This window comes from Toxorhynchites rutilus, chromosome 1 (genome assembly GCF_029784135.1).
Source record: "Toxorhynchites rutilus septentrionalis strain SRP chromosome 1, ASM2978413v1, whole genome shotgun sequence".
Taxonomy (NCBI): domain Eukaryota; kingdom Metazoa; phylum Arthropoda; class Insecta; order Diptera; family Culicidae; genus Toxorhynchites; species Toxorhynchites rutilus.
The window spans coordinates 140,321,863-140,345,821 of record NC_073744.1 but is presented as its reverse complement, the minus strand read 5'-3'; the positions used below and the strand labels follow the sequence as shown (position 1 = coordinate 140,345,821).

Sequence of the window (23,959 nt, the reverse complement as noted above, 5' to 3'; positions counted from 1 at the left end):
TTGGTGATTTATTTGAACCCCTATGTGGTTTGACGTAGGATCTATAGTGAAAAACGTACTTTTTCGATTTTTTCACGCCATCCTCGAAGGATCCGAGATAAAAATTTGAAAAAAAATACTGAATGTGCATCTTACTACGGTGTATCAAAAAAAATTATTAAAAAAAAATTTCATCAAAAATTTTAGTACTAAAAAAAATATTGAAATTAAAAAAAAAATTTTTTTTTTGAATTTAGAGATTCAGTACTACTCTAATTCATATTTAAATGTGTTTCTACGGCTTTTCTAGATATGTGTGATTTTTTTCAGTGTTGCGCGGTATCAAAAAATTTTTTTTTTATATTTCCAAAGAGTGGTTAGGTAAGGGAGTAAAAAGTGCCCCCAAATCAAATCACTAGAAGCATGGCAAATATTGTAAAAGATATTAAATAAGAAATTTTGGTGGTTTATCTGAACCCCTATGTGGTTCGACGTAGGATCTATAGTGAAAAACGTACTTTTTCGTTTATTTCACTCCATCCTCAATAGATCCGAGATAAAAAATTGAAAAAAATACTGAATGTACATCTTACCACGTCGTATCAAGAAAAATTATCAAAAAAAAATTCATAAAAAATGTTAGTACTAAGAAAAAATAATTAAATCCTGAAAAAAAAAATTTGGGATTTAGAGATTCAGTACTACTCTAATTCATATTTAAATGTGCTCTTACGGCTTTTCTAAATTGATAAATATCTTCAAACTGTTTTTTTTTCAAATATCTAATAATAAAAATAAAATAAAAAAATACACAGTACAAAAAAATGTTATAGATTTTCTGGCATTTCGAAATTTTGAAAAAAAAAATAGAACTTTGAGACCCACTCCTGCTCAAATTTTTATTTAAATGCGTTCGTATGTGTCTTTTTTCTACATGTGGCGTAACTTTTCCTGAATTTTTAAGAACACAAAAATAACTTTCTTCATCGTCTGCATTATTATTTTTATTTTTTTGTAAACGATTATTTTATTGTATTCGTGGTTTTCAATTGAAAGATTCAAATAAAAAAAAAACAAATCGGATTTGTGGTCTCAAACTTATATTTTTTTTCAAAATTTCTAAATGCCAGAAAATCTATAACATTTTTTTGTACTGTGTATTATTTTTTTTATTATTTCATTTTATTATTAGATATTTGAAAAAAAAAACAGCTTGGATATATTTATCAATCTAGAAAATCCGTAAGAGCACATTTAAATATGAATTAGAGTAGCACTGAATCTCTAAATACCAAAAAAAAAAAATTTCAAAATTTAAATATTTTTTTAGTACTAAAATTTTAGATGAAATATTTTTTTGATAATTTTTCTTTATACACCGTGGTAAGATGCACATTCAGTATTTTTTTCAAATTTTTATCTCGGATCTATTGAGGATGGCGTGAAATAAACGAAAAAGTACGTTTTTCACTATAGATCCTACGTCAAACCACATAGGGGTTCAAATAATCCGCCAAAATTTCTTATTTAATATCCTTTACAATATTTGCCATACAGCTAGTGATTTGGTTTGGGGGCACTTTTTACTCCCTTACCTAACCACTCTTTGGATATATAAAAAAAAAATTTGATACCGCGCAATACTGAAAAAAATCTGAAAACAATCACACATATCTAGAAAAGCCGTAGAAACACATTTAAATATGAATTAGAGTAGTACTGAATCTCTAAATCCCAAAAAAAATATTTTTTTTTTTATTTCAATATTTTGTTTAGTACTAAAATTTTTGCTGAAATTTTTTTTTGATAATTTTTTTTATACACCGTAGTAAGATGCACATTCAGTATTTTTTTCAAATTTTTATCTCGGATCTTTTGAGGATGGCGTGAAAAAATCGAAAAAGTACGTTTTTCACTATAGATCCTACGTCAAACCACATAGGGGCTCAAATAAATCACCAAAATTTCTTATTTAGTATCCTTTACAATATTTGCCATACAGCTAGTGATTTGGTTTGGGGGCACTTTTTACTCCCTTACCTAACCACTCTTTGGATATATAAAAAAAAATTTGATACCGCGCAATACTGAAAAAAATCTGAAAAAAATCACACATATCTAGAAAAGCCGTAGAAACACATTTAAATATGAATTAGAGTAGTACTGAATCTCTAAATCCCAAAAAAAATAATTTTTTTTTATTTCAATATTTTGTTTAGTACTAAAATTTTTGCTGAAATTTTTTTTTGATAATTTTTTTTATACACCGTAGTAAGATGCACATTCAGTATTTTTTTCAAATTTTTATCTCGGATCTTTTGAGGATGGCGTGAAAAAATCGAAAAAGTACGTTTTTCACTATAGATCCTACGTCAAACCACATAGGGGCTCAAATAAATCACCAAAATTTCTTATTTAGTATCCTTTACAATATTTGCCATACAGCTAGTGATTTGGTTTGGGGGCACTTTTTACTCCCTTACCCGGCCAGGCCCTTTGACCGTCTTCCTATTGACCGATTGATCTGAAATTTGGAACACATCTTTATCTCTGCAGTCACTATAAAACTGCGTATTTCATTATCTTGAAAATCCACGATGGTGACCGCTACAAAATGGCAAATTACATATTTTTTTCAAAACCTCATCAACATGGGTATCACATGAAAGGACTTGACTAGTAGAATATAGTTGTTTATGAAAAATGCAAATCCAAAATGGCGTCATATATATATTTTTTTTCAAAACTCCATCATTATGATGGGTATCAAATAAAAGGGCCTAATTAGTAGAACACAGCTATTTATGAAAAATGCAAATCCAAAATAGCGGCCGCTACAAAATGGCGGATTACATATTTTTTCAGAACCCCATCAATATGATGGCTATCAAATAAAAGGGCTCGATTGGTAGATCCCATTTATTTATAAAAAAAATGCAAATCCAACATGGCTGCTACCACACAATATATATTTTTTTTAAAAAAAACCTCATCAATATGAGTATCAAATGAAAGGGCTTGACTAGTAGAACATAAAAAATTCAAATCCAAAATGACCACCACTACAAAACGGTGAAACGGTGATTTTTTTTCAATACCCTATCTATATGGGTATCAAATGAAAATGCTGTTAGAACGTAGTAGATCATGAAGAAACCAGATCCAAGATAGCCGCACTCCCCAAATAACAAATTTGTTCTTTAAATGGTTTCATTCAGATTGACTTGTTACCATGTATTTTTGAAATCCCCTCAATGTCGGTATTAGATGAAATGATTTGACTAATAGAATCCAGTACGTCATAAAAATATTCCGAGGAAAATTAGGTAAGAAATAAAAAAAATAAACAAGTTGAATGGTTTTATTATAGAGAAATATGCTAATGATACAAATAATGTACTAAAAATTAGAAAATAAAATAAGTAAAAAAAAAAGACGGTAAATTACATTTAATGCGACGTGCCGGAGAAACACTTTGCCACTCACTGAAACTAATTGTTGCCTTGATGAGCACCGAACCGAAGCTGCTCTGTTCTTGATGCGGGTTTTCTGATTGTCGTGAGCAGCTTTGCAAGCCAACTCGAGCACTCCGACGGCCGAAAATCTATAATCGCTGTTAGGTATACTGGCGCTCCGGCACCAATCCGTTCGGCCTAGTTACCCTTGCGGAGCAATCAGTGAATGCGACCAACAGGGAACTGGAGACCTGCACGGTTCGAGTGAGACTTTGCCTTTCCCTTAACTTGTCCTCCTTTGTTACGTCCACGATGCCGATGCCGTACAACCACACGGGTTTACGGTTTGAAAGAAAATAAGATATTTTTTTGGGGTCCGCGTGTTTTATACTCTAGCGGTACACACTCACAGGATAGAGACAAATCGGCAGACTCAGCCAGAGGGGCGAGTCCAACGAGACGTACGAATGAGCGTTAAAAGGGAGCGTTGGCAAAAAAATACATTCATTACGATTTGTTCGCTCGTTGGATTCACATGCAGGCTAAAAAGGGTCCTTTTCAGGATCACAAAATTATCTTCAATCTAAAGAGTTTATTGTTTTGTTATCACTCGATATCCTCATCTTGTTCAGCTAAACCTTCCTGTTTAGAGATTTGTTGCCACTCGCCACAGCTTTCACAGTTGGAAAATTTCTTCCCATCCAGCTTTGTGACATGTTGTACAGTAAATTACATTCAATGCGACGTGCCGTAGCGCCACTCAGTGTCGGATTGGAGGCGATTTTAACCTGTAATTGAACATTTGCGATGACAGTGGTACAGGGTCGACTTTCAATGTGGGGTCATAATTTGGATCTCTAAAATGTCCAACTAAATAAGTCGCATTACATGTCCGTCCAATTAGCTAAATGTCGAACTAATTGTAAATTACTGTACTTTCAATCTGGAAACAATTCAAGAATTGGAATAATCAGGAAAGTCCCCAACTATCAATAAGCTCAGAACAACTGCCAAATTCACATACTCATCAGATCCTGGCAAACAAATGATGAAAAAATCAATTTGTGTTTTATTATTATTTTGGATATTGTTTTAGAAAGCATTGAACTGTATTTCCTAAACTCTTTTTTGGAAGGTTTAATGGCCCTGAAAAGCGCCTTGTTTTATGGAATGGTTCCAATTTAGAAAACTTAGTACTCGTGGTTTTGAAAAAAAACCATTTCGAACGCCCTCGATGCCGCCTTGTTCTGGATTTGCCACCAAAGCAGTTTATATAAAGAACAAACTTTTTTCTTCTGCTACCTGCTGCCGTTTTGCGATTGCGTTTGCCACTCGCCACTCGCTGCAACTGCCTGTTGTCTTGATGTCCACCGAACCGAATGTGTTCTGTTCCGAATGCGGGTTTTCTTATCGTCGCGAGCAGCTTTGCCAGCTAACTCGATCACTTCGGCGGCCGAAACTATATAACGCCGACTAGGTGGACTGGTGCACTGGTACTAACGCGCTCGGCTTAACTACCCTTGCGGGGAACTCCAGATCAACACGGTTCGAGCGGGATTTTGCCTTTCCCTTCACTTTTCCTCCTTTGCCATGTCCAGACATGGCTGCTTGGGTTGGTTTGTTGATGTGTTGTGATGCGAACTGATGTGGTGTACGGTTTGAATGAGAATGATCGTTACGGTAGCGGAGCGGGGATTTTTAAGCTGACTGGCTGGCTCGAGAATTACGCAAGTGTGAGACTGCGACCAATGTATCGTTCATTTTTTTCTTTTTCTTTTCCAATCGTGCTTCATTCTATTTCGCTGCTGCTCTGGTTGCCCGTTTTGGTCGGTACGATTTGAGGAGCACAAAATGGACCAATCAAAAATGAGCACATAGTGCATTTTGACAATGCTTGATATTTCACAATTATTCAATTATTCATCTCAAGAAAAATGGAATGTTATTCGTTATGATAGATGCGTAGATATATTTCCTATCAATTGATGCAAAAACCTTTGCGATCTATTGAGAAATGCTCGAGTTATAAGCGTTCCAAATCTTGCATTTTTTCCTACTTGTTCAGTGCCTAGATTTCCATTTCACCCCCTATATCTTCCGGTTAGACGTAGTCCTACGTCAAAAAATTCAAGTTGAACGGTTTCTTTGTGATTGAACATAATAATAATACAGATAATGTACTAAAAGCTAGAAAATAATTAGGCAAGACGCTGTTAGCAGTAATCATACTCCTTCCTTCAATAATAAAGGACATTGATGAGACTAAAATAAAATCTTCGATGTTTTTTTAATTAGAAAACCCTTGAAACTTAGCATAGCTTGACGTATAGTGGTTCTGTGTAGGACTCATCAAAATGAAGATACGATTTTTTTGAAGGGCCTGGCCGGGTAAGGGAGTAAAAAGTGCCCCCGAACAAAATCACTAGCTGTATGGCAAATGTTGTATAGGATATTAAATAGGAAATTTTGACGATTTATTTTGTGGTTTAGCATAGGATCTATAGTGAAAAACGTACTTTTTCCTCAAAAGCTTCGAGATAAAAAATTGAAAAAAATACTGAATGTGCTTCTTACTACGGTGTACCAAGAAATTATAAAAATTATAAAAAAATTATAAAATTATAAAAAAAATGTCATCAAAAAATTGAGTACTAAAAATTTCGAAAAATTGTATTTTTGGAATTTAGAGATTTAGTACTACTCTAATTCATATTTAAATGTGTTCCTACGGCTTTTCTAGATATGTGTGTTTTTTCAGTGTTGCACAGTACAAAACAATATTTTTTTTATATTTATAAAGAGTCTTACTGGGTAAGAGAGTAAAAAGCGCCCCAAACAAAATGATCAGTATGCCAAATATTATATAGGGTACTAAATAAAACAGTAGTACCATATAATGGGTTGGGAAAAAAGAAAATGCACCTTTTCGTTTTTTCACGCCATTCTCAATAGCTTTGAGACAAAAATATGAAAAAAAAAACAACAAGTACATCTTACTAAGGTGTATCGATCAATGTTTTCAAACTATTTTTTCATCAAAAAATCAAATACTAAAAAAAATTTTAATGAATTTTTATTTTGATTTTAAATTATTTTTACTTTTATTTTGAATTATTTTTTTTTTTATTTTGAGATTCAGTACTACTCTAGTTTGTATTCAAATTTCTTCCTACGTCTATTTCAGGTATTGGTGATTTTTTCAGAATTTTGAGAGTGTTTTTCGTGGTACAAAAAATATATATTTCCAGGCATTTCGAAATGTTGCAAAAAATATTACTTTGAGACCCAATTTTACTCTAATTTTCATTTAAATGCATTCGTATGTGTTGTTTTTTCAACATGTAGCGTAATATTTTCTTGATTTTTTAAGAGGAAAAATTTTATTTTCTTGGCCTTTCGGCATTTCTAATTTATTTTGTATTTAGAGACCCATTACTGCTCTAATATTTTTTAAATTTTGTTTTTCATATGTCTAAATTTTGTCGGTATATTTGGAACATTGCGCTGTACATAGATCTTTTTTTTCTAGTATCTCAAAATATATGGGATTATCCTTACATTGGGTTTAGATGGTCTACCAAATTCATAGGAGTCAGCAGTACGATAGAGCTCTGTGAGAAAAAAATAAAGTCTTTGTGGAAAGATCATTCGGATTGATGAGAAGAACACTACAAAAAATCCTAATTATTTTTATTTTTTTTAAATTTTAATCTTACAATTAAAAACCACGAATACAATAAAAAAATCGATTTCCAGAAAATAAAAATAGTAATGCAGACGATGAAGAAAATTATTTTTGTGTCTAGCAATGCTCTTAAAAATTTAGAAAAAATTACGCCACATGTAGAAAAAAAAGACACGTGCGAACGCATTTAAATACAAATTAGAGCAGAAGTGAGTCTCAAAGTAATAAAATTTTTTCAAAATTTCTAAATGCCAGAAAATATATTTAAAAAATTTACTGCGTTTTTTTATTATTAGATTTTTTGATGAAAAAATAGTTGAAAGATATTTATCAATACACCTTAGTAAGATGTACTTTCATTATTTTTTCATATTTTTGTTTCAAAGCTATTGAGAATGGCGTGGAGAAACGAAAAGGTGCATTTTTCACCATAAATCCTATGGTGTCCTATGTAAGGACTAAAATATATGGTAGTACTGTTTAGTACCCTATACAATATTTTCCATACAGCTGGTGATTTGGTTTGGGAGACTTTTTACTCCCTTACCCAGCCAGACTGTTTGGAAATATAAAAAAATATTTTTTGTACCGCGCAACACTGAAAAAAATCACAAATATCTAGAAAAGCCATAAACACATTTAAATATGAATTAGAGTAATACTGAATCTTTAAATCCCAAAAAAAAATTCTAAATTTCTATAGTTTTTTAGTACTTAAATTTTTGATGACTTTTTTTTGATATTTTTTCTTTGTACACCGTAGTAAGATGCACATTCAGTAATTTTTTAAAATTTTTATCTCGAATCTTTTGATGATGACGTGAAATAAACGAAAAAGTACGTTGTTCTCTATAGATCCCATGTTAAACCACACAGGGTTTCAAATGAACCGCCAAAATTCCTTATTTAATATCCTATACAATATTTGCCATACAGCTTGGTTTGGGGGCACTTTTTATTCCATTACTCGGCCAGTCCCTTTATGAAATTTTACTACCCTGCGAAATCGTAATATGTAATAAAAAAGCGAAAAAAGTAATATAAAACATAGAATCTACGTGAAAAACTGTAAAACTATATATATGAAAAAATATATATAAGGTTTTACCCTAGGACTAACCGTTCACGAGATATTACTAGTTTAAGATACTGAAAATCATGTTCGTGAAATAATTAGTAGGGATCTCACAAACATTATTTTCACTTGTAATACCTCGAGAACGGTTAGTCCTGGGACAAAACGTTACATATAGTTATTTATTTAGAAGATGAAGCATGAAGATTCATGAGAATTGAATTATCTCACTTTTCTTGAATTGTTATTATTTCGCAGAGTATTGAAATTTCATAAATTTGAAAACACCCATATCATAATTTTGGCGAATCTGACACGAAACAACTATACGTCTAAATACGTTAAATTGAAGGGGGTATTTAATAAAAATATTTTTAAAAATATCGAAGGGGTCATGTTTTGAGTTATATTTTTTAAATATTAAATTCAATTTTTGAGTAGGATTTTTGAACGGTGTATTAAAAAAGTTATTTTCCGTGCAGTGCACAAAAAAATCCACCCCCATCTGAAATCAAACTGTTCCAATATAAAAAGTTTTCTCAAACTTCCCGTATTCCAGTCAATACTTCGATAATTTTCCAACGAGAAGCATTAGTTGGTGAATATTTTATAGTTAGATTCAGTCAAATACTTTTGTGTCGTGACAACACCTGACTTACTGCTGTTTCCGACTGTTGAAAACCAATGCTGTATTTTAAGTTCCTTTTCAAAAGATACAAATGAACTTTGTTCTATGAACAGATGAAAGTAAATTCCAAAATAAGAAATATATTCTCGTTTCGGCTTCCGGTTTGCGGATAATAGTTCTAAATTACAAAAAAAAAATATTAAAAATCCATACAATATGGGTATTGAGACAAAGGGTCTTACTAGCGGAAGTAAAATATCGTATTTCGATGCCATTTTGGAATCGAAGATGGTGACTTCCAGTTTGTTAAAAACGGCTCTAAAAGACCGGAAATGGCGGAATCCCTTATATCGATCTACGCATATATCGAAAAAGGATGAAAACATTAAATGAAGTTTTATAGTGAGAAGATAAGATCTGAGTTGGAGGGCGATAATTTTAAAGTAGGAAGAACCTAGTCTCAAGGCGACGCGTGCGGACTTACACGAAGGAAAGGCACATACAAAATACATAGAGTTAATCAGAAGTGTCTGATAGCAAAATGAAATACGTACTCGATGGTGAGTGTCACCCGATGAGCCAGGCTTGTGCGAGTCTAGATGGTGCGGAGTCAATCAAATTTATTTTTCAAGTTCATTTTGCTTGATTTTGCATTTGCGATTTTTTTCCCATGCTGTCTTTTCCCGCATGCTGTGAGATGTTTCTCCTACAAAAGGAGCAAACGTTTTCGTGACTCGGGCTTTGTTTATTCACATTTTTGACCGAACCAGAATTGAAATAAATGTTGTAATTTGTGTAATTCGTATTTTTTAGTTGTTTCAATTATTGAAAAAAAGTCAAATCATGTAATTCTAGTGTTCAGAATAATTAAACGTAACATTTGGTGACTATCAAAATCAAATTATATTTAAATTTAGAGAAAATTAGAAATCAAGAATACTGAAAATTCAGTATCTGATTTCATGACAACTCGTCTTATGAGTTGGCAGCATCATCTCAGATAGCAGTGAAACGTTGTGGAAGTCATTTAAGCAACTTTGCATACTTGAAAACTTCTAAAACAAATTAGATTACTTTTTGAAGAGGGCCAATTTGTTTTCATTATTTTTTACAAAAATTTCTAACTCAAAAACTACTATAACTATAACTCCTACAAAACTTTGGTCAAAGGTCAATATCAACATTTTGTTATAGAAAAAATTTAACATAATAAAGATTATTTTAAAAATTGAAATTCATTTTTCTTAAAAACGATTTTTTTACAAATTCTTAAAAAAAATATGTAAATAACCCTCACAATTTCCAAAAAGTTACCCATACATCGAAAGATGAGCGCTTTTACAGGGAAAAAGTTTTCCTAACAACAACTTTTACATGTTTTGTTCGAAAAAACTACTACTAATCCTAATTTTGTTCAAACTCAAGATAGCGGTATAGTGTTATAGTTTTATAGTTTCTGGAATACATGGCATTTTTGTATGGAGATTCTGAAAAGGTAGTGTTTTACTCGTAACATTTTTGTGTGTAAATTCTCGCGTTTGACATGTTTCTAAATAGAAAAAAAGTTTGCAATACACGTAAATTGCGATAATTTATACATAAAAATGTCACGAGTTAACCATTAATAGTAATTTAAAAAAAAAACATGAAAAGTTGTTGTTGGAAAAACTCTTCCCTGTAAAAGTGCCCATCTTCCAATGTAAAATGATCTGTGCAAAGTTTCAGCTCAATCGGACATTGTCTAGAGGTGACTCAAAGCGCTCAAAGTTTTGATTTTTTCATCCTCGAAAATCTTCCCAAAATTTTGAAAAATCGATTTTTTTCGATGCCAAATGACTTAAAAATGCATGAAACGTCGAGATCGTTTTCCCATACCTTCATTGCCTCTCAGACTCAGTCCCAAAAGGTCGATTTTTGGCCAAAAATTGTTTTTCGATATGGCACCAGATCTCGACGTTTCATGCATTTTTAAGTCATTTGGAATCGAAAAAAAATCGATTTTTCCAATTTCCTTTACTCCCCCATTGGAAGATTTTCGGAGATCAAAAAATCAGAACTTTGGGAGCTTTGAGGGACCCCTAAATCATGTCCGATTGAGCTGAAACTTCGCACAATTCATTTTTTTGGGTCAATAAACAAAACGTACATGACCGGTTTTGAAATTTGAAATGACCATTTTCGCTGCCACCTAATACATATATAATACACTAGCTGACCCGGCAAACTTCGTCCCGCCCAAAATTTATTTTTCGTTATCACATCCACGTTTTCTTACTAAGCGCTGTTCATGGGTCCAATCGCAGAATTATTCATTGATTGATCTTCTAATCTACCCTTTAAAATTACCTTTTACCATAAAATTCCTAGTACTTCTACCAAAACTCGACATTATAATATCAGACTATTTTCAGACAAAATTCTCGTTCAAGATTTTTCAACCACTTGCAAATGACATGTTTCTCCGTTACGTAACATGCCAAATTTGATTTTATTTGCTCGATTAACTCTCGAGTAATGCAGAAATTTGTGTTTCATTTGTATGACAGAACCAGCCCCCCCCCCCTTCCCTTTAAGAGAGGGGGGAGGAGTGTCTAACCACCATAGATTCATTTATTGCACCCTAAAACCTTCTTCTTCTTCTTCAATGGCACTAACGTTCCTAGAGGAACTTCGCCGTCTCAACGTAGTATTACTTGCGTCATTTTTATTAGTACTTTGTTGAGATTTCTATGCCAAATAACACGCCTTGAATGCATTCTGAGTGGCAAGCTCTAGAATACGCGTGATCACAGTGCAAGTCGGAGGAAATTCCTTTGACGAAAAATTCCCCCGACCAGAATGGGAACCGAACCCGAACACCCGGCATGTTAGTTATGACGCTAACCACTCGGCCAAGGGAGCACAAAAAACCTAAAACCTCCACATGCCAAATTTCATTTCATTTGTTCGATTAATTCTTGAGAAATTTAGAAAATTGTGTTTCATTTGTATGGCAGCCCCCCCTTAGAGAGAGGGGAGGGGTATCAAACTATCACGAAAACCCTCCCCAGGCCCAAAAACCCCTACATACCAATTTTCATGTCGATCGGTTCAGTACTTTCCATAAGAATCAGACAGACAGACATCACTCCAATACAGAAATTTGTGTTTCATTCGTATGGCAGCTCCCCCTCAGAGAGGGGGCGGATAGTCTAACCACCGTAAAAACATTTATTGCACCCTTAAACCTTCACATGCCAAATTAGGTTTCATTTGCTTGATTAATTCTCGAGTAATGTAGAAATTTGTCACCGTCATAGAAACATTTATTACATCCTAAAACCACAGTGTGCCTAATTTTGTTTAATTTGCTTGATTAATTCTTTGAATAATGCAGAAATTTGAGTTTCATTTGTATGGCAGTCCCCCCTTAGAGAGGGGGTGGAGAGTCTTACCACCTTAGAATTATTTATTGCAGCCTAAAACCTTTACATGCAAAATTTGGTTCCATTTGCTTGAATAATTCTCGAGTAATGCAGAAATGTATGTTTAATTTGTATGGCAGCCCCCCCTTAGAGAGGGGGGAGGGGTCTCAAACTATCACGAAAACCTTCCCCGGCCCCAAAAACCCTCACATACCAATTTTCATGTTGATCGGTTCAGTAGTTTCCGAGTCCATAAGAATCAGACAGACAGACAGACAGACAGACAGACAGACAGACAGACAGACAGACAGACAGACAGACAGAAATTCATTTTTATATACATAGATAATACATAATACATATATATTTTTTCGAAATGTTTTTTTTCAATGAAATTTTTTTCAAAAAAAATTGTTTGATATTTTCTAATAATAATGATAAATAATTTCCTACATTTCATTCTCTAACCAACATTTTGTAGGTCTTCTAGTTTGTCCATAATTTTGTACGAATTATAAATTTGTACGGTCAAATATGCACCCAAAAATTCCGGGGGTATTCGTAGCCTAATTGGTTGCGTGTCCGCTACTAAGCGAACGATCAAGAAGAGCTCATAACTTATGGCCCTCAACTGACAATCTTTGTGTGTTATTCTAGCTACTACGTCCACGCATCAATCAACATGTGATGGTGATCCCAGCCTCTCACTCGCCATACGATCGATCTGCTGCATCGGTAATTGGTACTATTAATAACACAACAATGGAAGCCTCATATCAACAGTCCCGCTATGTATGGTCTAACTGTGAACAATCAAACAGTGGAAATATTCTTACGCCGCAAAAGGAGACATGTGTATCGATAAGATAGGTATACTCTTACGTCTAAATGGCTACTATGTAAAATATGTACAACAAATTATCGGGAGATAAAATGCACACGAATAAATTCTGCTCTGTTACAGCTGAATTAGTAAATGAGCCCAATAAAATAAACAGATGGGATAAAAAAAATGCACCGTATTGTTGTAAAACTTGTTGTCGTTCTAAAGGATGAAGCTATTGAATGTATCTCCCATAGAAATGTCGGTCCTTATTGACGAAAAACTCTGGCAATAGGTTTTTACTTTAATTGATCCCAATTTCTTATCACTTATCACTCAATTTTGCAATGCGAGAAAAAGTTGGTAATCGCTATATGGTGGATGCATTAAAATTTAAATTATTATTAAATTATTTGGTGTCCGTAACGTAACGTAACGAATCCGTAATTTAGCTTGTGAATGGATCAACAGATCCATCCAGATGTCTTCATGACTCAACGAAATCAAAAGTTTATTAGTAAGAAGGTAGATAAAAAAAATTAGTGGGTTCTATCTATGATATAACCGCAAGGTTGACGTGGGTCTACCTTAGCTTAGCAATTATTTGTTTGTATTGATTAAATTCTTGATTGAATGCAACAATTTCCGAATTCAATTGAATTCAATATATTTACTTTGAGAGTAAAAAGATTGAACAAATGTCATGTGAGGTCAATTGATGCATTGTGATAGATTATGCACTTCGTTACAAGTAAATTTAATGGCAGTCCTTTTACGTTTGGTATGATGCCTAGGACAAAATATGTGAACGGAAGAATTATCAAACGATTATTCTTACGCAAAGTTGCTTAAATGACCAATGCCTTCACACCCACAACGTTTCACTGAAATCTGAGAAGTTGCTGCCAATGGCCAGTCAAGTTGGCATGAAAATTTCGCGTGCCTAATTTACTCAAATTGAAAAAAAAATATTTAAAAAAAAGTTTAAGTTTAGTACATAAAAATACCATTGGAAAGTTATTATTTTAAAGGCAAGTTTTAAAAGTTATAACATGCACATAAATATACAGTGTTTCCAATAATAACGAGTTTTTTTCAAATCACTTTTTGTTCTCCTCGGTATGTTTTTAATAGCATCAAAACTGCCTTCGTATGAAAGTATTTGATTAAACTATGAGTCTTGAAATGTGAATGAAATAAGAATGGATTTCACGACAAACATTTTAACTACATTTGAATAAACGAAATTGGGATGAATGCCTTGTGAGTAAATGTTACAGAATCTTCGAAAACATAGGAATTATTCGGGTCAACAGCTGGCGATTCTGTGTGAATTTGCTCTGCACCAAAATTCTTCCAAAGAAAATCGCGTTTGATTATTACGTAAGACAGCAGCACCGTTGTACCGTTCTTCGTAGCAGATGGAAATCCGACGAAAATATCCACCGGAAACACACACCAATTACAACGTCAATCTGGAGATCATCTTCTTAAAGCTCATAAACATGCTGCTTATCGTTAAGGAAGCCATTAACGGTCGTTAAGAGCCACCGTAAAACTGTTTGCCAAAATTTTACGCATCCCACTAATTACTGTGAAACCCCAGATTGGGACCCCCACTGAGGAGAACTGGTGATTATGTGTGCGTGTATTTCCGGTTGATCGATTCCCGAAATTCGATTCTCCTTAATTCTTCGCAATTCTCTCTTCCAGAATGGTTTGAAAACGAGAGGCAAAAAGAATCCAGAACAAAGAAAAGTCGACCGGATACTGCGCTGCCAAAGAGAGGGCCATAAAAAGACCACAAAAAGCCCATCAGTAAACCAGAACGAACGTGGAAACGAAAGTAAGAAAATATTCCAACAAGAACTTGCTCTGCGTCGCGTAAAATGTAACCGCAAAGGACATAAAAACAAATTAAAAAAAAAGAATGAATCGTGCTTCGAGAGGAAGTGCAAAGATCAGACCAAGGCCAGCAAACGCATCTTCAGCGCAAGTATGATAGAACCAGTTTTGTTACATTCACCCATTCGCGTCACCCATCCTTCACTCACCTTCCGGACCACGAAGACACTCCAGCTCGATGGTGTAATCCCAACATTCCATGCTGTTAAGTCGCGACAGTGAGGCTAGCGATGGGGCGCCGCTGCTGCTCCCGCCGCCACTGCTGCCTCCAACACCTCCTCCTCCGCCGATCCCAATGCCATTTCCGGAAATGTCCCAAATCCCACCGTTTGAACCTCCACCGGCGCCCAGTGTTTGGGTTTGGTTATGCTGACCAATAGGTGACAGCGGATGTGATCCGGACCCGCTCCCATTTGGGAACTGCAGCGGCGGTGGGATGCCGTTCGTTGCCACAGAAGAAGGCCCCGTGTGGATCACCATGCCACCGCTGGATGACGGCCCACCAGAACCGCCCTTGACACTCGTCTTCATCGGGGATCGCGTGGTTTGCGTGGGTTTGGGGTTTGATGTGTAAGGGTGAATGGTTTCACCAGCCCCCTGATGCTACACGTGCCATGGTGCGTGGTTCAAAATGCGAATCGTTTTCAAGTTCCAATAAACCACAAACAAACAAAAAAACACGTGCGGTGTGGAAAGCGCTTTTCACTCGAACCCCTTAGACAGACGGACTTCGATCAACTTGCTACCCCGAGTCTTGAGTTTCTATTTCGTCGGTTTTTGTGGCTCACAGCTGATAGGTTGGAACGGGGTTTGATCACTGGCGTCGCAGGGTCGGATCGCGTGCTGCACCGAATTCGCGTTCGAGTTTATTCGAGCGAGGGATGGTTACTATGATCACCGGGTCGGATAATCGATGCCGATCAGCATCCACTCACAAACGTACAAGAAGACACACCATTACTGGATCACACGCAAGGGATTGGCACCTTTGGCTGGAAGTGTGGAAAAAATGGATATCAAAGTAAATCTTCGATTTTCCTCCGTTGCAATACTGAAGGCCTTGATGAATTGGGCTTTCCTTGGAATGAACTGGAGGGGTTTCGTGACGGCGAGGTGAGGAAAGTAAACTTTCCAATCGGCGGCGTTCATTGAAGCTTATCAACGAAGACACGATCACTGATCACGGCGTGGAATCTACGCGGTTGGCTACTGGCACAAAATCTCAATTTCGAGGTCGTTCATAGCTGCACCCCTGAAGGGGTGTTTTGTGCCCACTTCTTACACTTCTACCAGGCCTGTCTTGCTTCCGTCAGCAATCGAAACATAATTATCGCGATCACGAGAAATGCTAGTTTTCACCTGAATTGCACACACTCTCACTCAAATCAACCTGGAATGGGATCATAATGACGATCAACGCTCGAAACAGCTGTGACTCTTCACTGGTTAAACTGGCACACGAATGTCACGCTTGAATGGCCCCAGCAGTTAAAACACAAGAACATAGGCACCCCTCACAGGCCCTCGCAGAACAGAACCCTCCAAAACCCTTCACCCAGTTGAACTCAATTGAGTCGAAGAAGTTGGGACACAGAACACCGCACAACACAACACAGGCAGCACTGATTGCATCAAAGCGAAACCGTCTTTCGCCAACGATCGTCGTTAGACAACTGAACCTCGCGCTCCGTTCAATGACTCAATCGTGGCAAGAAAGAGAGAGAGCGCGCGATCGTAGCCCTGAGAGCGCGAGTGGTGAATTTGACGGGTGGTGGGTTTCACTCGACCACGAGAGAGCTAGCAGCAACCAGAGCAAGGTGGTTGGTGTAGATCGACATCTGTGGGGGTTGGTTGTTGGCTGCTACTACTATTGAGAATGGTATTTTTGCATATGGCTAGCCGAAACCATGCCGTGGGGGGAGGGACACTTGTGGTTTCGATCGATGCTGGAAATGTTGCACCTTGTCGCATCATAGCATATGTCGTGAAGTGTATGTGCACCTGAAGTATCCGAGGCAGGTTCTAGCAACGGCGAACAAGTGCACCTCCTGATGGTAATTATCTTGCTGGTTTGGTTTTTTTTGCGCCCATGGCAGTTCACAGTACCACAAAGGTCAATACTTCCCTAGATGCACCAACACCACCCATTCAGTCTCAGGGGAACTCCTACTCGATCATTCCTAGAAGCTGAGGCTGAGGCAGAGAAGCAGCATCGAATGGAAAGATGTGTTCGGCAAGTCAATTATGTCCCACTGAAGGCGATATTGGTTGTAGCATCAAAGGACAGAATTGAAAAACTAATGAAAACGAACGTGATAGCAGGAATGCATTATAATAGTTTAATACGTCAAAACCATTAATTATTAGATTTGGTTGATAAATTTGTAGTCAATTTATACACTTAATGATCATTATTAATTCGAAAAAGAAAACATTTGTATTGTTTTTCGCCATCGAATGCACTCCACGAAGAGTAAAAAACTGTGAAATTATTTTTATGTAGCGTAGTCTATTGGAACGATTTAAAAGGAAACAAACAGTACTATTACTTATTGAGTACTTAAAAATCGCTTGATTAGTTGCTATTTATTTGTAAAAAAAATAAACAAATATAGAAATTATGTCCAAAACACAACCGCTTGTTAACGTAGGACTACTACGAAATTCTCATATTTAGTTCGATTGTTCATCGCTTTGGATATTGTTGAAGAATGAGATGAATTTTTAAGGTGTCATGTAGTAGAAATTTGTGGTGGTTTCTATTGAGCCGTTGTTTTCTATTTTTGTTTTTTTTTTCATTTCTTAATTTTCATTTATTCCGTCTTTTTCGTTTTTATTTCTTCGTCTCTTCCTAATATTGCGGTTGATTTTCTTCTTTGTTACTCTTCTCTCCTGTATTTTCGTCTATCTACTTTTTCTTCTAAACTTCTTCTTGCAAATATCGATACAATCGTGTTATTGAGTCATGTCATTCAATTATTATCCAATTATTTATTTTCGAACGATTATAAATAAAAATATAGAAATCCTCGAAAATTGTAGTGATGAAAATGTAAAAATCTTCGAAAAAAAGAAGTTCTGAAAATAAAAAAATATTTCAAAACTTCTTTTTTTCTCTCCATTTTACTTTTCTTTTCATTTTATAATTTGATTTTACTATTTTAACTTTTCATTTTGAATTGCCCATTTCATTTTGGACTTTGTATTTTGGGTTTTGGCTTTTCCATTTTTATTTTTTTTTAATTTTTTTTCAATTTTTTATTTTTCCTTTTTTTCTATTATTCTATTTTTCATTTTTTCTATTTTTCTATTTTTCTATTTTTCTATTTTTCTATTCTTCTATTTTTCTATTTTTCTATTTTTCTATTTTTCTATTTTTCTATCTTTCTATTTCTCTATTTTTCAATTTTAAATTTTTTAAATTTTGAGTTTTTCAATTTTTACATTTTTAAATTTCTAAATTTTAAAATTTTAAAATTTTAAAATTTTTAATTTTTTAGGTTAACCTTTCAATTTTTTTAAATTTTTTCCATTATTAATTTTTTTTATTTTTTCAATTTCAATTTCAATTTTTGCATTTTCTTTTTCCATTTTTTTTTCCTCTATTCATTGAGGTAAGAAGAACTTACTCTTTAAAATTTCTATTTCAGATCAGACCCGATTTTTATTCTCCCTTTTCCACTTTTCTTCTTGGAATATTTCACTTTTTTCCTCCAATTCAGATTTCACCTTTTGGTTTCGATTCCGATTTTATTTTATTTTTTTTCGTTACCACATTTGCGCTTTTAATTACCATTGCTTCTTCCTATTCAAATTCTGGTTCCAATGCCGATTTTTCTGTTTCGTTTTCGGTTTTGATTCCCATGGATTTCGAATTTCATTTCCCCTTTTTAGCTCTCGTTACAGATTACCTATTTTCGATTCGCTCCTCGATTTGGAGTTTATTTACGATTTCCTATTATTTTCTTAACCTTTCATGTTCAATTCATTTCTTCATTTTATAACTGACATCTTTTTGTCACTTTCCATCTCGATTGCGATTCTCTTTTCCATTTACTTCCATTTACTTTCCATTTTCTTCATTTTTTTTATTTGTATCTTCCACTTACACTCCCAATTATCATCATCCATTTCAGTTCCTATTCTCTTTTCCGCCTTCATTTCGTTTCGGGTTTCGAACCTGATTTCTTTTCCACATTCAGTTTTGATTCTGGTTACGATACTGATTTCCTTCTTTCCATTTTCTATTTCGATTCTGGTTTCTTTTTCTATTTTTTTTTCATTCTCGTTTTTTTTATTCCCATTTTCGCTTTATGTTTCGATTCCAATTTCTTCTTCACTTTCTGGTCCACTTTTAGAATCGCTTTTGATTCCGATTCCTTTTTTCCACTTTCAATAACCACTTTCAAAGTTTCCCTCTTCTACTTTCCATTTTTACATTTCATTCTCACTTCCCATTTTCATTTTCCTCCAGGATTCTTATTCTTTTTTCCCTTTTTCACTCGCAATCCCGATTGCGATCCCCTCTCTCACTATCCAAATCTGCTTTCCATTCCTAGCCCAATTTGTTACTTTTCATTTAGCTTTCATATTTTCTTTACATTTTATTTGTATCTTCCATTTTCGATTCCATTTTTCCACTTTTCTTTTCAATTCGGATTCCCCCTTTAACTCTCAATTTGTATTTGTTATTTTTACTCTCTCTCTTTCCAATCTCCTCTTTACATTTTCTTTACTTTGCTTTACATTTTCTATATTCGTCAATTTGTACCTTTCCTGTCAACTTCCTATTTCTAATATCGATTCCGTTTCCGATGTTATTTTTCATTTTACTTTTCGTTATTGGTTCTGATACTGATCATGTTTCATCACTTTCCTTTTCGATTCGGGCTTCGATTTCGATTACGATTCCTTATTCCCTTTTTCATTTACATTCATGCTTATTTCCTACTTTCTATCCCCACTGTCCATTCCTAGTATGGGTTTTATCGCGATTTCCTCTCCCTTTCTTCATTTTTCATTTCGATTGCTATTCGCTCATCCAATTTCCAGTTCGATTTCGATTACCACTCCCTTTTTCATCGCTACTATTCATTTTAAGTTTTCATCTTCACGTTTCATTTCTACTTTTAATTTTTACTTCATATTTTCTTTGCGTCATATGTACCTTCGGTTTTCACTTCCCATTACTACTTTCCACTTCGATTCCGATTCTCTTTTGAATTTTCCGATTTCGATCCCTATTCGTTTCTCTTTTCCATCTCCATTTCTATTGCGATTCAATTTTCCTCTTAAAATTCCTACCTTCTATTCATTCGGTCCATCCCTGTTCCGATTCTTCCATCAACTTTCCATTTGGATTCCTACTCTCCTTTGCATTTTTCTTTTCGGTTCTGGTTACGATACCGAGTGTTTTTTAACGCTTTCCATTTCCATATGCTTTTCATCTCCGTTTTTTATTCCTTTTTAATTTTATCTTCTATATCCATTCACACTTTCCGTTACAACCCTCAATTTACACTTTTCATTTCAATTTCGGGTTTGATCCCGATTCTTTCTTCTATTTCCACTTTATATTACCAGCACCCATTTCCACCTTATTTTTTTCATTTATTGAGTAACTTCCATTCTTAATTCTAATTTTTATTACAATTCTGATCTTATTCAAAACCTTCCAATTCCGATTCCTTTTTCCACTTTCCATTCCAAATTTTTGTCTCTATTATCTATTGCTCCTTTTCATTTTCGGTTTCGATATCGATTTCAATTCTGATTACGATTCCGAATCTGATCCCGATCAAATTTTAATTATTTTGTCATAGAGACTTTGAATCTTTCGATTCACTCGTCTCCAGATCTCGAATACGTACTCGTCTCCGGATACGAATTTAATTTCAATTTCAATTTTTTTTTTAATTTCAAAACAAATATTGTTGTCTCTAAACTAGGAACATAAAATAGATACTCAATTTCTAATTCAAGTTCCAACCCATTGAAGTCATTATGTCTTAACATTTTATGTGTCTTCTTGCCATTTGGCAACGAACACTATGAGTCTCTCACATTCAAGGGTTAAAATATACAAATTTTAGAATTCACAATTAGCCACAACACAATCAATCCTTGGTTTTGTATATTTTGTTTCATTCTAGGAAATTGGAAGAATTATGTGCAAATTACTCCTAATTGATGGTTACCCAAGTAGAATCGCATCGTGTTATGATAAATATACTGAGAGTAAAAAGTAAATGGCATTTTTTTAAATATCTTGCAACTTCTATTTTGTTGGAAAAATAATAAGTTGACCAACGACTATCATAATCAAATTAAGAAGCCTAATAATAAAGGTTCGAATTACAATTTGAAAGTACAGGATGGATAAAACTATCGTTTTGTTTCTCTTAAGTTTCTCTTTTCTCGGAGAAGTGAGGAAAAAAATCTTGTCGATCATTTCGTCATAGGGAAGTTTGCGGGAATGCAGCCCATTTTGCTTGCACTCCTGCAATTCCAAATGAAATCGTCCTAAAAATGCAGATTTAAAAAACTTGTATTTTTGATTCCAATGAAAGTGTGTATTCCGTTTGGGTTGGAGGAAATGTGAGTTTTCCACAGCAATTGGGAATTTTTTGACTCAAGTGTACCTTTTGAAAAGGGCGTATCAATTTGAGTAAGAGAAATCTTTGAGTCGTACAGAAATAGTGTCTTAGAAAGAGTTATAGAGTATTGATGGTTGAATATGAAAAAAAATGTACACTGAGAAAAAAAATAGTACTCTTTTTTTATTTACAAAAAAAATGAATTTGCAATATCCGAAATACATATTTTTTAATTTTTTCATACAAAATAGAAGTCATGTAGAAAATTCAAAAAATGGGCCCAAGATGGTAAAACTAATTTTGACAAACTATGTGGAACATCGAATTTTTAGGAATTTTCGAAACTTCGAGCTTTTGTATGTTAGCAGTCATTTTTAATCACAAATTATGAATCCTGATGTTATTTAAAACAAAAAAAGGTTATTATAAATCTCCTTCTAAATGCAACCATTCTCGAGATATTTAGAAAAATATTTCTAATTTATTGTTTTTTTTTTATAGTAAATAATCCCTTTTAGTATGTTTGTCTTGTTACACCGTCATGTTCATGAAATTTTATGAATTTGCTTATAATTTCCAACAACTTTTCCGAATACATCATTATGGTTCATTTTTCGACTCAAGTGTAACTTTTGAAAAGGTAGTATCGATTTTAGTAAGAGAAATCTTTGATAATTTATATCTCAAAAAATATGAGTCGTACCGAATTAGTGTATTAGAAAGAGTTATAGAGTTATAGAGTTATAGAGACGAAAAATAAGTACTCTTTTTTTATTTACAAAATAATATTTTAATTTGCGATATCAAAAAATATGTATTTTTCATATATTTTCAATTTTTTCATATAAAATAGAAGTCATGTAGAAAATTTAAAAAATGGGCCCAAAAATAGTTTTACCATCTATTTTTGACGAAATATGTGAAACATCGAATTTTTAGGAATTTTCGAAACTTCGAATTTTTGTATGTTAGCAATCATTTTTAGCCACAAATTTTGAATCCTGATGAGATTCAAAACAAAAAAAAGGTTATTATCAATATCCTTCTAAATGTAGCCATTTTCGAGATATTTAAAAAAATATTTTTAATTTATTGTCTTTTTAATAGTAAATAGGCCCTTTAAATATGTTTGTCGTGTTATACCATCATGTTCATGAGATTTAATGAATTCGCTTATAATTTCCAACAACTTTTCCAAATACATCGTTATGGTAAAGACATATGTTTAGGAGTTACGTTACGAAACATTCGAAGACATGTGGGTTAATACAAAACGTAGCGAAACTAAAAAATCTTTTTTATCTTAATACAAACTTCAATCAATCGAAAAAATTGTTGGAAATTATAAGAAAATTCATAAAATTTCATGAACATGACAGTATAACACGACAAACATATTAAAAGAGATTATTTACTATAAAAGAGATTATAAATTAGATTTTTTTTAAATATCTCGAGAATGGTTGCATTTAGAAGGAGATTGCTAATAACCTTTTTTGTTTTAAATCACATCAGAATTCATAATTTGTAGCTAAGAATGATTGCTAACATACAAAAATTCGAAGTTTCGAAAATTCCTAAAAATTCGATGTTCCACAAATTTCTTCAAAAATAGTTTTACCATCTTGGGTCCATTTTTTTAAATTTTCTACATGAATTCTATTTTATATAAAAAAATTGAAAAAAAATACATATTTTTTGATATTGCAAATTAAAATTTTATTTTGTAAATAATAAAAAAGAGTACTAATTTTTCTTTTCAGTGCATTTTTTTTCAAATTCATTGAATATCATGTTTTGTCATTTATCGATTTCATTTGGAATTGCTGACTCTTGAATGACATCGTTGTAGTTCAATTGGATTTTGCGTTGGTGAAATTAGGCTTCGGTTTCCGTTGGTGTGAAGCGAAAATGACAATGGATTCTGAGGTGGAATAGCGCGCTTTGAATTTAAAAATTATGAATGAAAACTTACTTTCCTGTATCAAACATGTATTCCATGTAACGGAGAAACATGTTATTTGCAAGTGAATCAAGAATCTTGGGCGAAAATTATGTCTGAAAATATGAGTCTTAGAAGAAGTACTAGAAAATTTCTAGTAAAAGGAAATTGTAATGGGCCAATTAGGAGATAAATCAATAAAGAGCTCTGCTATTGAACCCACAAACGTTCGCTTATTGAGAAAACTTGAATGTCCGAAAGAATTCATATCAAAAAGTCAATTTTAGGCGGGACGAGGTTCGCCAGGTCAGCTAGTAATAAATAAATCACACTGTTTATCTTTCCTTACTTAAGCACAGAAAATGCAAAATATAAAAGGGCGACTTGATAAAATTCTATTTTGTATTCCGTTCGAGTTGTTTTCGCATTTCTGTTTCTCTTCGAACATTAAATGGGCAAAACGTTCG

The 23,959-nt window shown here is 33.8% G+C and overlaps 1 protein-coding gene across 5 annotated transcripts in view; it reads right to left on the bottom strand.

Annotated features, from left to right (window-relative positions):
- LOC129763403 (keratin, type II cytoskeletal 2 epidermal) overlaps positions 1 to 23,959 on the bottom strand; it is a 351,176-nt gene that overhangs the window by 94,883 nt on the left and 232,334 nt on the right. For 2 of the 5 annotated variants that reach the window (XM_055762435.1, XM_055762436.1), the window contains exon 1: positions 15,104 to 16,642. The exons of the other annotated variants lie outside the window; for them this stretch is intronic. In XM_055762435.1, the coding sequence (XP_055618410.1) occupies positions 15,104 to 15,485 (382 nt within the window). In that variant the 5' untranslated portion in view covers positions 15,486 to 16,642. Of the gene's footprint in view, positions 1 to 15,103; positions 16,643 to 23,959 lie in introns of those variants that run through there. 5 annotated transcript variants of the gene reach the window in all.